We start from the raw sequence: 16859 nt of genomic DNA, 5'->3' as shown, positions 1-16859 counted from the left end.
TTTTTCATCTGCTGATTTTTAAATATTCCCATGATTTTTCTACTCGTAGTCAAACTTTTCAAACTGCCCATGCTCTACACTCTTGTAGTTTTTGGTTACTTTATATTTTTTTAAATCGCTTAACACAAACAAATATCCAAAGCGGATAAGATAATGCGAGTAGTTTTTTTTGGCGATGTTCTTTCATCGTTTTGCTTGCGGGAAAATCGTGATGGCCGAATGGATTTAAAGTCCGCGGCAAGTGGCTCACTTAATCCTGATACTTTGTCTGCGCTGTGTTAGTTTTTATTCAGTTTCCATTCGGGTTTTCGCGTCTCCCTTTTTGAGCTTGGTAACTTTTCTTTGGCAATGTCTGGAAGTTCCTAATACATGACTAAGACTTCGCCATAAAGTTTTCTGCCTGTTTGCAATGCCTTTCAAATGCTACTCTTTTGCCCGGGTTTACGCTGCGTATGCGTGATTTGACGATGATAGCTCGCAAAGACAGCATTCGTTGTATGTGCTCAGCTATGCCTAAGTGAAAGCCTAGAAAGTACACTGAAATGAAAGTTCAGCTGGGAGAGAGTGTATAAAAATATTAGCTGAAAATCTTACTAAAACATTCTGCTATTGTCACCTTTTACGATTTAATCGCTTTTGGGATATTTATTGATTTAAATAATAAAATAGTTAAATAAAATAGTTCCTAAACTATTTTGCCAGTGTGATGGGAAATGACAGGGAAATGGACACTTAAAGCGTTTAGTACTCAATGTTCAGCAGCAATTAGACGGCCACAGAGCTGAAAAATCCATTCAGATGATGTCGTATGATGGGTAGTCATTTTGTGAAGTCTTTCAAAGCACTGGCATTTTTAAGTTGTATTTTTTTTTTTTGGTTGGAAAAAGCTGTTACCGCACAAGTCATTAAGTTCTCCGCAAGGCAAAAGCCTGGCATTCGACTTCCCTCTGCGTTCCAAGTGGAGCATCCACTCGATTTGTCTGCGGTTCAGTGGGTTCAATTCATCAGTGCCACGCCCCCTGGCCGCCCTTCCTGTCACTTGCCTTCTTTGCCGAAAAACAAAAGTAATTAGAGAGGCCGAGGCAGCAAAGGGTTGACCAAGGCTCGCCACTACTTTTTTTTTCCATTTCCTTGTAGCTCATAAAACGAATGTGTGCCAATCGATCAAGGAACATACAGAATCTGTATTACAGATGTATGTATGCATGGGCTTTGCTTTATTGTGGACCTGGAAGACACACACACACAAGCACACTCGCACTACCACACTTATCAGCAGCGTTCATTGTCAATGCTTTCCGCAAACTTTTCTCATTAGACAGTGCAAACAAAATGGCTGCGTCTGCGGTTTTATCCACCCACCCAACCATCTAACGAACCATCTAACCACCCATATCACCCATAACACCCGTATCCCACCCACGATGCGGATGCCTGCTGATGTGGACGCTTTTGGCTCTTGTTTGACGTGGGCTTGGCAAATGGTGTCATAATGGCCGGAGAACTGCAAACAAACAATACCCGGCGACATCGGGACAGATGGGCCGAATAATGAAGAGTGCTAGCTGTATGGATGTAAGCCATGCATAATGAAACAGGCGAAACTGAATTAATTGTTGGCCACTGGATGCATGTGGCTTCGGCTGAACCTTGACCTGCAACTCCATTCTTTACGCTCTACGATAGAACACAATGGCTACAGTCTCATAACTCATGAAAAATTGATCATCAAACATATTTAATACGAGTTTTATGCCCCAAATGAGAAGTGCTAGTTTTTCGTTCTCCAGTAAAGTTGAGTTTAATTTCGATTTAATAGACATTGACAGGGTGTACATTTCTGAGTGTGTTTTTTGTGTGTTTGTTTTCTTTTTTTGGTTTATGATTAGATATCGCTATCCGATTCCGTGGCCATATCCTTGTCCGTTTTCGTATCCAGGTGCAAAGTTCCTCGGGAGATGCTCGTGGCTCAGCTACAGAGATTGTGGACACTACACTACGCTACATAGGCATAAGTTTCTTAGTTTAACGAAGTTTCACTTGCGGCATGCATGGAAATATCCAGTGTAGAAATATCATTATGTTCCTCTCAGATTCGAGTGGTTTTTGCAATTGCATTTTGTTATTTTGTTATTCAACTATTTTGTTATTTTTTATTTTCATCTTTTATTATTTTATTTTTCGTTCCAGGCTAGAACCTCTGATTGTCAGAAAGTTATTGAAGTTACATATATCCGAGGGAAGTGCAAGCCCGTGACCCGAAAAAGTGCAACTCGAACTGAGGTCGTGGCAATACTAAATCTACAGCGAACATACGAGTAGTAGCTTAATTATATACATTCATTTGCCTAATTTCTTAGTTAACCATCAATGTTCTCAGTGTGTTTTGTGTGGTGCAAGTGTTGTTGGTGTGGATATCATTATCTGGTTGTTTCACTTGTGTTTTTAAGCATAGTTACGCTTTTTACCCCTTTAGAGAGCTCGTATTTGCATGTCTCATTTGAACAGATTCTAAGTTATTGCGTTATTGGGTCCAATACTCGTACAATTAACATTTAGCTCTGGCTTTGTTAGCTCTGGTTCATAAAACACACTCTACAACAATAAAATTTGTAAATGGGCTCACTTAACACTAAAATTCCTACAAAGTCTGAGACGGTGGTTTATCAGATTTAACTACATTCACTTTATCATCGTTAACATCTACCATACATAGAGAAATGGGTTATGGGAGTTGGTAGATGAGTTATTTGTTACGCTCGTCTGCCCACTTATTGCTTGGCTTTTTGGATAAGTACTCCATTTAATTGCTGACTCAGGTCTTATCCCTTGTGGTATCCTCCTCCTCCTGAAGCGAAATGATCTGCATAAATTGACAACAAATGGGGAGTGTTCTTTAGAATTTTAGCGTTTACTGGCATTTGCTCTAGACTTTAAACTCTAGACTCTATACACTCTATGTGGTATAGTGTGTAGTAGTGGCATGCCCCAAACATCGAATTACTTGCCGGCATCTACACTTGCTGCCAAATAAACGATACATCGCTGCGGCCTTTGGCCAAACTAAGATGGTTAAGCTCTATGGAACTGACTCTAGTGGCATTGCTAATAAATTTGTGTTTATTTTCAGTACCTAATGGCATACTTACTTGAGGATATCCAGCCGGAGGTGTGTGCATGGGTTGTTTTGTCGATTATAAATATGCTATTTATACGAGTACGTTATAAACTGTGTAGAGTTCTTAAAAGTGTTTCTTTCTTTTGTTCAGCATTTGCATTTGAGGTATGCCCTTGTTACTCAAAAAGGTATATATAGTGTGTCTAATGCCTAGCAATAACATTGTGATAGCTTATCCTATATCCTAATAATCTTGTTCTATCCCCACTGAAAGAAATCGTCGAAGTCATCTAGAAGACGAAAATTGGAACCAAAAAACCAAAAATTAGCCGAATTGAGTTAGTCAATTTTGGGGGGGTGCCGTTCGGTGTTTGGTTTCTTGCAAAGTGCTCATTGTTTAAGGTGAACTAGCTTCGAATTTGTGGAAAACACTGGAGATAGCATGCCAATCGAGTGGGTTAACTTAACTAAATGGTTTTCATTTCTTTTCCTTGTTTATTATGGTTATTATGGTTAGTATTTATTTATTCAGAGTGGTGGCCGTTCCTACTGTTCCGGAATCCGGATGCACTGGTTTATGGGAGCAGTGAGCTGCGGGAACTGGTTTTCGAACTGTGGGCGGTGGCTGTTGGTTGGTTGTGGTGGTTGGTGGTTGGTGGTGGTGATGGTCGTTCGGTCGGAGTTGGATAATTGGAATGGAAAATGGGAACTTCATTTTCATCGGTTTTATTTTTGTTTTTTTTTTGATTAGCAGCAGAAACGTGGCCAATGTGGACAACAACTTTAAAACGGAACGAGTACTCAAAAATATGCAGGAAGTTGTATAAATATATATATATATATTATATGTACACATCGAGAGAGCGTATAAAATCGTTATAAAAACGTCATAAAATCGAGAGGAGTCGAAAGTGTTAACTAATACTTAGTGATCGAACGAAAGCGCATAACACCTTATGGTATGTTACATTTAAGGATATGGTACATATATATGCACAGTTCGATTGTTTCGCCGATCGCATCGCACGTCCTTGTAGTTGAATGGTTGAAACAGAACGTAAAGCTGGAAGAACGAGCTGCTTACCTCCAGTGGATACTAGTCCCTGACCCCGTTCCATTTTTTTTACGATGCAATTCGATTCGATTCGCTTGGAATCGATTCCGCTCGACTGGAATTGATTGGTTTTAATTCGCTCAATTCATTACCCGACCAGCGATGCGCTGGTCTCTTGTTTGCTTATCGAGTTAATCGCGTTGCGAATTTATTGATTGCCATTTTCTGCGCTGGCCAATGCGAAATGAGCACGACCACCGGTCTGGATGAGCACTTAATATTCATGATGCAGCCATTTACTCGAAAGCCATTACAGTCGAAAACACGCAGAGTTGGCTTGTCATTACCTGGGGCAAAACTAATTACTATTAACAATGGCAATTGGCATTCGCACACTCATTCCCCTAGTCATTTGCACTTTTACTCTGGCATTCGGTTGAATTCGTTATTTGAAATATGAAACACAAGCCTCATTGCTGTTCATACAGTTCAATTAAACAAATGCAGAATGCCAATGGACTTTTACCTATACTTTAAGATGTTATCATTTCTTGGTAACCATATTACACAGGTAATTATTAAAGTCTGTTTTTGATCTAAGCAATTTTCAATTGCAAAAGCTCGCTGTTCGTTTTCCAAAGTGTACTTACCTGAACACAGTTTCCGGGCAATTTGACCATAGATAATTGGATATAATTGAACGAGTAATAAAAATAAAACGAAATGAACCTTGTGGAAATTTATTAAAATAAATACGTTTAAGTTGGACTACTGGCAAACAACTAGGCATGGCCAAAACTACGTAAAAAGAGTGGCAAAAGGGGTGCTGGAAATCGGAAGTGGTGCAGAGTGTTGTTGGTGGTGGTGGTGTGGCTGTTCGATGTGGTCGGTGGTTGGGTCTTAGCCAGTCATTGGGCCACACAGTCGTTGCAATTTGCCGTGGGATCGGGAGTGCTGTTATTCGAATGGGAGTTCATGGTATCCCGTTGTGGATGACTAGACTCTGAACGGCTGGTGGTGATGGTAGTGGTGGTGGTGGTGCTGGTGGTGCTGGCGGCCTTGTGGCGCAAAAGTTGCCAGCGGCGCTGCCAATAGTTGGCCTTTTTGGCCAGAAGCTGCTCGGTGCCGGCCACTTCAATGTGACCTACTGAGGCTCTGCTCGACTGCGGATGCAGGATGAGATCCGTGCGGAGTTGCTGCACACGGCGCACATCGTAGTTCTCCACCACAATGATGGGTGTGGGCCGGAGTCTTTCCGGCGGATTGAGCCGTATGTTTGGCTGCAGGGACTGGCAGTTGCGCTGGCGTCGCCAGATTCGAGACTTCAGACTTGGCCACTGGAGCAACTGCCGCAGCGAGATCCTTTGGGGTGACTCGACGGCCGGTGGCGCGGCCAGAAGATCCCTGACCAGATCGGGAGCCACCACACCATCCGTAAACTGTCCGGGTACGTGCGTGTCCAGCCGCAGACTGCTGCTGTTCTGCGAGTTCTGTGGTGGTGGTGTGCTCACATAGAACTTGGTGCGGGCGCTGCGACGTGGCACCCGCAGACTGTTGGTCTTCCATGCATCGTGCAGGGATCGGAGGCCGGGTAAACGTGCAAGGTGGTGGATGTTATCGTAGGAGGCGGACAACATACCTGCGCGCTCGTCCTGGTACTCGTCGTCGTCCGACGATTCGAGCCGGTCCTCCACCAGCGAGGTTTGCCTCGAGAGACCCTGTTAAGTGGGTTCACATTGCAGGTTGCACATAGCAGGTTGCATGTTGCACATTGCGGATTGCACATTGGTGTGTGAAAGCAAACAGAGGCGAAGCGAAATGAAACGAAAAGAAGAGACGAAACGAAACGAAAATGGTGAGCGCATCTACTACGAGTACCAAAGGAGTACTACACACTAAAGCCAACTGCAGCTAAGGTCCTTCCAGGTGCTCCTTCAAATAGAGAGAGTAAGGTGCTCAATGGAGGCCCATCACTTACCGCATTGTGGCGTCTTCTGGGCGGTGAGCGCTTATTCCACAGCGCCTCCAGTTGATCAAAGTGTTGCGATTGCGCCAGAGCCGCCTGCTCCGGTCCCAGATTCGCCTGGGAAGCACCTGTCTTGGTCTCGGCTATCTTCGAGATCTCCTCCATGCTGGCCGAAACGCTGAAGCGCCGCTTCAGACGCTCATCCACCTGGGCCATCATCACCGAGGAGGTCAGGTGGCCGTACTTCTTCTGCCAGGTGTACGTGTCCAGCGAAACCTCCTTCTTCAGCAGCCGCTTCATCTGACGCTTGGGACCCTGCGGTCTTAGGTCTGCGGGTGATACATCAAGATTTGGAAAAAGGTAACCTATAAATTCTGTGAAAAAGGTGCAAGTCATACCTTCAACATCCTTGCTGGGACCCGAATACGTGGGCAGCTTGACATACTGCGCCGGAGTGTTATGCAAGCAAATCACGGGAAGATTGTAGCTGTCCACCAGCTGGACGAGGACGCGAGACACCTCCAGGCTAATGTCGAAATGGGTGAAGGGCACGTGCATTTGAAGCGAGGTCAGAGCTAGTCCGCGCTTCGTTTCCCACACGATGAGGGTCTTGTCATCGCTTCCAGAAACGGCAGTGGAACCTGTATTTAAAGCAGTAGGATTAGGATTAGGATCAATCGGAATTGAATCGAAAGTTTTAGTGTGCAACACTCACCATCTGCCGAAACTTTGACACCAATCACTGGACCCAGATGTCCTGCCAGCGTGTGCACCTCCTCGCCGGTGAGCAGGTCCCAGATGATGAGATTCATGTCCTTCGAGCCGGACAGGACCTGAGTCTTGTTGGTCACCGAAACGGCCACGCAGGTGACCGCATCACTGTGCCCCACCAGCACCTGGCTGAGTTTGCCGCCCGTTGCCTGCCACACCTTCAAGGACATGTCCCGTGATCCGCTGATGATGTGCACACTATCTGCGCTGATCTCAAAGCAGGTGATCTCGTCCGAATGCGAAACGGAGTACTTTTCGTCCTCCTGAGTTAGTGACCAGATCTTCAGAGTGTTATCACCGTTCGTGGAGACGGCAAAGCGCATGTTGTTGGTTACGGACAAACTTTTGTAGGGTCCTTGGATGGTCTGCAACAAATTGCCGGAATGGGCCATCCAAACGAGCAGCATGGAGTCGCGATCCGTGGATATTACTCGCAAGGAGTCCATTAGCACCACCACCTTGACCACCGGTGCAGTGTGGCCTTTGAAGGAGTGACTAATCTCGCCCAGAGCCAGATTCCAAATGTGCACCATACGATCCTCGGAACCGGTGGCCAGAAACTCGCCATTCGGCGCAAACTTGAGACAAGAGACCCCGGCCGTATGGCCCTCCAATGTGCACTGGTATTCCGGCGTATTGATCCTCATGAGGTGGACATGGCGTCCGGAGCCAATGGCCATTTGCTGGGAGTCGCGGGACAAATCGAAGCAGGTAATGGGTGGCAATGTGGTCGATGGCGATCGCTGCGCCTGCGCATGACGCTTCAGGCTGCGTTTGCGACGCGGATGCCTCGAATAGGGATTCACATAGAGTTCCTCGTTGCGGAACGAATAGAAGGTGATCTTGTTGCCGCCCACGGTGACCAGGAAATCATCATTATCCATCGCATGCACGGCGGTGACTGGTCCCGGATTTGGAGGCAGAGATCTTACCAGTTTGCCGGCGTGCATGTCATAGATCAGCGCCCTTGTATCATCACAGCCCACCACACAACGCTGGCTGTCCTTGCCAATGGAAATGCTTCGAATCTGCGGAGTTCCAACTAAGGATCAGCATCCTGTAGGGGTATAAAGCGGCACTCACCTTCGACTTGTGTCCTTTGAGAGTATGCAACTCCTTGCCGGTGGCCAGGGTGCGAACATAAAGCGCATTGTCCTCACACAAAGCCAAAAGAAAGACCTTAAAATTTATGATATATAGTTTCAGTTTAAAATTTAAAATGAATTAACTAGAAATTTTTTATTTTTCAGGTCTGTAACTAGTTAAATTTTTTATATTTCTTTATTAACATTTGTGTATTTTAAACACGAAGTGATATGAATGCAATATATATCTTACAGCAAGTGATGATTAAAATTTTATTGCAGCATTCGATATTATTAATTGTGAATTTTTCATTTAATTGCGAATCGTTAAGGGCCGTTGACGAGTTAATCGAAAATAAATAAATTGCATTTTACCAGTTCAGCTACGGAGGCTGAAACATTTCAATTTGTGTAAGGCCAGCCCACAGGAAGCTTTTCTGAGGGGAGTGGCGACGTCACTGCCGTGCCACGAAGCCATCAGGATGCAGGCCAAAGAGCAAGAAAGTTGATTTCCTTTTGCCATTTTCCTTGGCTAAGAATCCTGCCCAAGGGGCCGCCCCCTTCCACCCCACAAAGTGAAGTGTTCGTGTAAGTGTGCATGTGTATGGGTGCCCAGTGAATACGTGTATGTATGCATGTATTCGTGGCTGTGTAAAATTACATTTCAATTTGGGGAAGGCGGAAAGTCCCGCCCATACGGATATGTCCTTGTTATCGCGAAACAATTTTTCCGCCTGCTTATAGGCAATTTTCCCTCAATTTTCACCAGCACTTTTGTTTAATGTGCGAAATTGTATTTTCGGTTGCGGCAAAGGACATCACGAGTTTTGGATCTGAAGGAGCCACACCAAAGTCCAAAGGTAATTGAATCGCTACCACGGACTATCTTTTTACCTTGTCTCTGAATTTCTCAGACTTTTCAGTATTTTTACGTTGTGTGAAATGGGAGCAAACTGGGAAGCACGTGAAAAAATGTTTATATTTTTAGATAAAATTGAGATTTTAAATTTATTTCAGATATGCAGCATATCCGCGCGACTTCGTATCATAAACTCATTCATTGAATAGCTAATATTTGGAAGTAATAAAAGGACAATTTGTGCCTTTAAGTTAAAATTGAAATATAAAATACAAAAACCGATAACTTCCTATTTCTTTTAGTGCACAATCTGCTGACTGGTATGTGCCATCCGAGGAGATCCCCTTGAGCCAGGAGCTGCCGACTCGGCGCACCTTGAATTACAGTGGCTCTTTCCTGTTGTCTGTCTATTGTGGATTTGCTGGCTGGGAGCAGATGGATGTGGGGCACTGCGGAACTTGAGGAGCGAGTGGCAAGTGGAAGCACGCATCAATTGCCAGCCGTTGGGATAATATGGTATGGGATGGGAATAAGATGAGATGGGGACAGGACCGAGCACAGTTGCCATTGACAAAGGACAACAACAGTGTTGGGGAGCCGGAAGATTCCCGCCGGTATCTTGATATTATTTTGCGTGCCAAATTGCTGCTAAGTATGCAATACTTATTGATAGAGGCAGGCACGAACCCACACATACACAGATACACAGATACACGCATACACACATACGCAGACATCGAGTTTTTTTTGTCAAGCTGATTGACAACAAAGGATTTGGCGCGTAATGCGTACCCAAGCCGGATTCACTTATTAGAATTTCAGCAAAGAAATCCCCGAGTTGTCAAGTCACCCAGCTGTTTTTTTTCTGTGACATACTCGTATCTACATCTATTGTGTGTTCGCTTTAAACTTGCAGGATTTCGCTTTTATATTTGCCACGTTGTCTCTGGTGTTTATGTGTACTTAAATTGCGCTTCTCGTTATTGGGTTACTATACTTGGAACGCTTCACTCAAGTGGAATATGGCTTTAAGCTTGGCATTCTTCTCCATCTTTTATATTATATTTTTCTGTCTCCGAACGCAGGAATTGCTTTTAAAGCTGCTTGCTTTTCAGCTGATAATGGTGAGCGGAGGCAATCCCCTTAAGGACTCAACTTTTGTCTTTGCCAGAAGTTTGTTTCGTTAAATTTTTGCGAAGCCACATAAAGTGCAAGTGCGAGTGCGTGGGGAATTTACTTAAAATAATATTTCTTTTACAATTAAATGTGGTATTTTCAACTCACCGAATTCCATGAGATATCAATACGCAGTACAGCGCTGGTCATCTGCATAGTGTTCAGCAGTGCGAAATTCTCCAGGTCCCACACGCAAATTGTCCTATCGACGCCGCCCGAGATGAGGACATCGCAGGCTCCGGCCACCACGATTCCACTAACTGCACCGCGATGATGGGTGATGCGGTGTCTCTGGAGGGCAGAAAAATCGAAATACAAAATATTTAGAGAAAAGTAAGTGTGCTGATGTTTAGATAAAATAAAGTTTAGATAAAATACACACTTAAAATGAAGTTTAGATAAACTGTTTAAATGGCCACAAAATTTGATTTCGAAAAGCACAGCAACTTTATCAGGTCCACCCATCGAAAGCCATTTGTTTCTAATACCAACTAAACGATCGGATTTTAAATATTAATCCCACTTAGTGCAAGGGAACGTGGACTTGGCTTGCGTGTCCCATGTGCTGCCCTCCAGTTTGCCGTAACTTCCGCTCACTCGTGTTTCCCTTTGTTTGTCACATTTCGTATGCATTAAGTTAATTACCACCTAGCATGCGAGTTTCCCCTTCCCAGGAAGCAACGGCGGAAAATGCCAAAAGTTTGATAAATTACCTGGACCTTAAAACAGAAAAAAAGAAAAGTTAAGAGAAGGGAGGAGAGGAGAAGGCAGCAACGGTGGCGACATGAATGGATGTGCCGGCATGACACGGCGTATACGTAATATTGTAATTAATTCAATAAGTGCGCGTAATTGCAGCTGTGTGAGTGTGTGTTTGTGTGTGTGAGTTTGTATGACACTTCCGGTGAGACAGGAGCAAAGTATTGCAGCCTTGTCTACGGTCTACGGTTAAAATCGCGTAAGGGAGCGTGTAGCAGCCGGGCGACTCAGCGAAATTGACTTTAAAATATGCCCGGGGCCAACCGAGTGGCAATAAATCTAATTTCTATATGTGTGTCAACAGGACGACGACAAGGACGAGAACAAGGACGCGGGCACCCACAGACACACACACACATACACACACGCGTGTGATATGCAAACATGGCGCATTGTGGGTAATCACAGTTTAATGTGTGCGTCTCTGAAATATCAACTTAGTATGACTTATGGCGGGGCGGAAGTGGAAAAAGCGGAACAGGGACTAGGACATGGTAGGATAGGAGGAAAGGACACCAGCTCCTGCCACGGTTCATTTGCCAGGCGGCGGAACGTGTAAACCCATGTTCAACGAGCAGCACACTCATGTCAGCCAGATGGCAACAATTCAGCCCTCCACATAAGAACCACCACCCCACCACCATACCACCATCCAAATCCAAACCACCCAACAAAGTCCAACAAAGTGACCTTGCCCGCTGTTTGATGAAAGGCTGTCGACGGGTTAGGCGGAATTTATTTGGCCCAGAGAAATTATGCAAATGCATTCGGTCTGTTTGATCTGGTTTGCGGCGAGGTTTTGCAATTAGCCTCAGCAAATGCGTTTCGCATTGCACCAAAATGAATGGAATGAATGAATGAATGCGTTCGATGCATTTTCGGATGGGGGACTCAAACAATAACTATTGAAATCAAACAGAGTGCTATTTGATTTTCATTTACATGGCGATAAACAAACCGATTTCGCATTTACGATTTCTATAAATGTAAATAAATGCCTGAAATTGAAAGTTGTTATTTAAGGCCATAAAATGGCTTCGAGTGTGCGCACTTAAGTTATCAAATAAATTTGCTAACAGAAGGCAATTTAACTGGGCTAAGACAGTAAGACACTTGACTGTCTGTATTTCTGTATTTGAACAATTAATAATATGCTGTTGTTCCTATTCAAAAGGTCTTGTGCCTGAGAACTCTGACATGCAGATAAAGTCTTTCATTTACGTGACAAAAGGGTGCAGTCATCCTGTTCTTCAAAGATAAATATTTCAAAAATGACAAATCAAGTGATAGAACAAAATAGGGAATGTGACTATGAGTAAACTCTACTATTATGCGAATATGCATATAACCACTGGCTTTTGGTGTACCAAACTCGGGACTTAGAGTCGCAACAAAAATCTGTTTGGCCAACGCACAAAATGTTTTCAAATTAGCTTATGGCCATGCATAAAATCCCTCCAAAAGTTATATGGTCTCCATTGTGCCGCTTTTAATTCGCTGAAAGTGACCATTATGGCGGCCATTAGTTTCCACCAGCGCAATGCCCCCCTTGCAACTGCCCCCAAGTGAATGGCCCCATGTGAGTGCCCCAATGTGACTGCCCCATTGTGTTCGTGCTTGCTTACCAGTTTGCCGCTGGCCAGGTCCGTGATGGCGATGCTTGCATCCTCGCTGCTGCTTATGATGAGCGTGTTATTGGCGCCGGCTGCCACGCCCGTAATCGGAGCCGTGTGGGCGTTCCTGGGATAAATGGATGAATGTGGAGAAGCAGAGGATGTTTAGATAAATTGCGCCTGCAGAGATTTACAAATTACGCCAGTGGCGGCGAAACGGGGGAAAATGGTGTAACGATAAAGCGACGAAGGCGACGACCGGCACACAGAAATATATTAGGTCTATAAATCACGGAATTACTACGGATATTGAAAAGATTGTGTCCAGCATTCTGTAACCATAAGTTATTCGTGTGCCTTCATTTTAAAGAAGTTCTTCTGTTCAACTGTGAGAAAAATCATTTTTCCACCCTTTTTTCTCGCCGTGTACTCACTTAATGTGCGCCCGTCGCTCGCGAAGTCCTACGTGCCACACAAGTACAGTGGCATCTTCGGAGCCGGTCAGCAGCAGCTCCGAATCCGACTCGGGCGCCACTAGGAGGCACGTGACCGCCGCCGTGTGTCCTAAAAAGCAAGCCGCGTGCGTCGATTAGCTCGTCTAATGGCGGGACATGGCGTCACCACTCACCCTTGAAGATGTGATCCAGCGAGTTGCTCATGATGTGCCACTGCTGCACGTCGCCGGAGCTGGTGGCCAGGATGAGATGCTGCTTGGACGGCGCCAGCCACACGGCGCGTATGCAACCGGTGCCGGACACCGTCATCGTGCGGATCTGCGAGGGCAGCGGAGCGGGCAGCCAGCCGGTGAGCGGTACGAGTAGCGGTACCGCATAGCCGTCGCACCAAGCGGTCGCCGAGCGGACCGTCATGCTCAGCAGCGAGTTGTCGTCGTCGTCGTGCTCGCTAATGGGACGCAGCCAGGATATCAGCTGGGAGCCCAGCTGCATGGGATCGCGGGTGAGGACGTCGCTAGACTTCCGGATCGTGTAGTAGATCAGCTCGATGTCCCTGTCCAGGATGTAGCAGCGCACGTGCTCGATCAGGCAGCGTAGGTAGCTGATAGATACGGTTTGAACCTGGCGTTTGGAATAAAGGGTTTTCTTTCAAAAATACTACACTAAGCACTTGTATTCATACAGTTCAAAGTTCTTTAATTGGGCTTATTTAAATGCTTTACGCAAATTATGATTATTTTAACTTGTATTGAAGAAGTGTTAAATCGATTGGAATATACAATTTTAAATTGTATTTAGCCACGCACTAATTATATGCAAATTGATGCATATTTAATTCATGTGCGCTGTCGTTTAGTCAATAAAAGGATTCCATGCTCGCCGCTGGGAATGCGAGTATTGGCAGTTAAAAATGTATCAGAATATTCAATTCGCGCAGAACGAAAATGTAACAAACAAAATCATTAATTTGATTGGCTGGCAGTTGGCACATCCACAAAAACTTTCGCACACAAGCACACACGCGAGAGAAACAAAAGTTTAATTGCATACTTTCCAGAGCCGAATAATGAGTTTGCCGCACTGAATGAAGCCAAATGGAATGAAATTAAAGGAGCTTTGTGGCCCAAATACGGATGGAATCGGGGTTGAGGATCAGGGAATCAGGGAATAGCAGCAAATAGCAAATGGCCAACTGCAGCGAAACAATTAGGCAACCGAATTAAAAGAGCCAACAGCTGTACGAGCTTTGCTTGACTTTTGTTTTTGTGATATATCCTTCCTAATTTCATTAGCACATTTTACTTTCGTGAGGCTTTTATTGAGCTGGACTCTAGCTGTCTATCCGCCTGTCTCGCTCAATTAAAATTATCAAACAGTTTGGCAGTTTTGTGGATTGTTTGCAATAATGCAGTTTTCGGCACACAGCAAGTCTAACTTAATGTGCCTATAAATCTCTTTAATTACTCGTTAGCTAAGAAAGCTAAGTTTGTCTAACGATTACCTTCACTTTTAACTGCCAAGAAGCCAACTTTATTTACCACTCAACCATTTTATTGCTCGTCTGACTAGCGCAGCACAATCAATAGCATGTAAATCATTTTTGGCCATAATTTAGTTTCGCTCCCAGCTTTCACTTCATCAGCCCGCCCTTTGAATGTGCAAATTAACTTTGTGCCCGCTTGATGGTGCTAAATTTTGACATGTAAACGGAAGACGGTCTGTTTGATTGCCAAATTACGAGGCAATTAAAAGCAGCCCAATGCTGAGCTCCACTGATTGCCATTCCCCACTGCGAAACAGAGATGTTAATGGGGGAACTAATTGGGAAGCTTACCGCCGCCAGCAGGAAGTCGAAGTTGCAGACAGCGATCTGCTTGAAGCGGGTGGTGTCATCGGATCGCATCAGGTGGTGCCAGCTCTCCTCCACGTGCCGCATGCTGTAGCTCACATCGGCGGCAATGGGATTGTAGAAGGTGGATGTGTCGTCGTTGTGATGGGTGGACGATGACTTCCGGCCGGCGGAAACGGCTGACATCGCCGACAGCGAGTCCTTTTCGCGCTCCCTGTCCTTCAGGCTGATCACCGACTTGCTCTCGCTGCGATTCGACTCGTTCTCCAGCGTGCTTTCGTCCTCGTCCTGCGGAAAGAAGAGATTGGCCAGCTCGCAGTGCAGGCTACGCGTCCTTTGGACGTCCATGTAGCGCCGCTTGGCCACCGAGGAGCAGTAGTTGTGCCGCCACTGGATCAGCACCTTGCCGGACATTATCTTGTCGTGCAGCAGCAGCAAAAGGTCTGCAAATTAGAGGCAACATAACAAAAATGCATTTAATCCTTTCAACTACTTTTTAAATAGATGTTTATTCTATAATCCATAGAGCATTTGACTTACCCATCTCGCGATGGATCTTCTTGAAGGTGGCGAAGCTAAAGTGTCCGTTCTTGGTCTCAATCAGCGACTCCGGATCGTCGGTGGGCATGAGCAGCTCCAGCAGCTCCGTCTCACTCAATCCGTATTCCGAGCAGGTGATGTAGCTGGCCAGATCGCCCACCGCCTGTCGTCCGTAATGGCGTTCCAGCTGGTCAAACTGCTGCTCCACATAGAGGGCAAAGCTGACGTCGCCTGGAATGCATTGTGGCGGTATCTTAAGCTTAGTGGCATAGTCACCCAGATTCAAATCGAACTGGTACTCGACGGACTTGAAGCGATCCCGCTGCATTGGGGTAAACTTCAGCTGCTCCACTGGCGTGGTGGAGCTGCATATGATCTGCACATTCCAGGGCAGCGATGTGGGTAGCCATGACAGAGCCGTCACAATATCGCAATCCAGCGGGTTCAGCAAGTGCAAGTCGTCAATGAACAGGAACAGGACATCATTGCCCATATCCTCGACCCGACGCAAAAGGTTCTGGAACCAGGTGTTGATATACAGCGGATCAAAGGAGGCGTCCTTGGGCAAATAGCCCTCCGGTATGTTGAAGATGATTGAGATCTGCTGGCAAATCACGCGTAGCAGCTCCAGATTGTAGGCGGAACGGGGCGTGGCCTTGGCAAAGCGAATTACCCGATGCACGCGAGTCGATCCAAACCAGCTGCCCACCTGGCCGTACAGGTGGCACAGGATGGCGCTCTTGCCACTGCCATCGGCGCCGCAGAGAAAGTACGGCGCATGCCGACTGCCGTTCCGGAAGTTGGCCATCAGATTCTGGCGGAGCTGTTGGGGCACCCGCGACTCCACCAGAGCATCGCTGTCCGTGTGCTCCCGCAGGATTCGTAGGTGCGTGGCGTGCTCGTGAAAGATTTCCTGGAATGCAAAGCAAAAATGACCAAAAACCACAAAAAGTGTTGAATAAGCACTTTTTAGATATGCATAACTCGCTGTATAATTTAATTAGAGGTATTCAAGCTATTAATAGCTATTATTTGTGTCGTTTTATTTGACATACGGCACAACTTGTGAGCGGGAGAAATGCGAATTTAATGTCCTGTTTAATTACCATGTGATGCCATCTGCAATTATTAATTGTGTGCGACAGGCATCAAATTAAATCACTATAATTGGCAGTACATTTTGTCAATGCTCGTACCCACAGAATGTGACTGCTGCAGTTAAAGCGAGAGTCTGCATAAATAATTCTGATATGCTTTAAATATGTTTCAAAATGATCATTTGAGTGCGGCGAACAAGGTCAACTGTGTGCAGGTTACTTTATTTTTTTGCAGAATGTAATTATTTTTGATTGCGTGCATATGAGAGTCATTTGCATAGAAATACACTTGGAATGTTTCTCAAAAACCGGTAGCTGTTTTGGTTTGTCCGTAATTGGATTTGCCACCTGCCACATGCCACCGGCAGCCATAATCCCAGAACAGTGTCACTTCCATCCGCATCCTTCAGGCATTCATCTCGGACCAGCTTCCGTTTGTGTGGTGACCTCTAAGAGGTCCTTCTTCCTATCCATCTCCATCTGCTCATCTCCCTCTCCTCATCTGCACCCTCATCTC

At 45.4% G+C, this 16859-nt stretch overlaps 1 protein-coding gene across 7 annotated transcripts in view; it reads right to left on the bottom strand.

Annotated features, from left to right (window-relative positions):
- Positions 1-1775: 1775 nt before the first annotated feature.
- LOC6531075 (NACHT domain- and WD repeat-containing protein 1) overlaps positions 1776-16859 on the bottom strand; it is a 33798-nt gene continuing 18714 nt past the window's right edge. For 2 of the 7 annotated variants that reach the window (XM_015197324.2, XM_039372009.2), the window contains exons 8-18: positions 15246-16158; positions 14691-15148; positions 13030-13477; positions 12836-12965; positions 12414-12528; positions 10138-10320; positions 7993-8088; positions 6854-7937; positions 6537-6779; positions 6151-6467; positions 4887-5890 (exon numbers count right to left, since the gene is read on the bottom strand). In XM_015197324.2, coding sequence (XP_015052810.1) covers positions 5081-5890; positions 6151-6467; positions 6537-6779; positions 6854-7937; positions 7993-8088; positions 10138-10320; positions 12414-12528; positions 12836-12965; positions 13030-13477; positions 14691-15148; positions 15246-16158 — 4797 coding nt within the window. In that variant the 3' untranslated portion in view covers positions 4887-5080. Of the gene's footprint in view, positions 2864-3149; positions 4823-4886; positions 5891-6150; positions 6468-6536; positions 6780-6853; positions 7938-7992; positions 8089-10137; positions 10321-12413; positions 12529-12835; positions 12966-13029; positions 13478-14690; positions 15149-15245; positions 16159-16859 lie in introns of those variants that run through there. The other 5 variants (XR_005560501.2, XR_001454248.3, XR_005560502.2 and 2 more) reach the window with 5 other exon arrangements.

This window comes from Drosophila yakuba, chromosome 2R, assembly GCF_016746365.2.
Source record: "Drosophila yakuba strain Tai18E2 chromosome 2R, Prin_Dyak_Tai18E2_2.1, whole genome shotgun sequence".
In the NCBI taxonomy this organism is placed as follows: Eukaryota; Metazoa; Arthropoda; class Insecta; order Diptera; family Drosophilidae; genus Drosophila; species Drosophila yakuba.
This window is presented reverse-complemented; position numbering and strand designations above follow the sequence as displayed.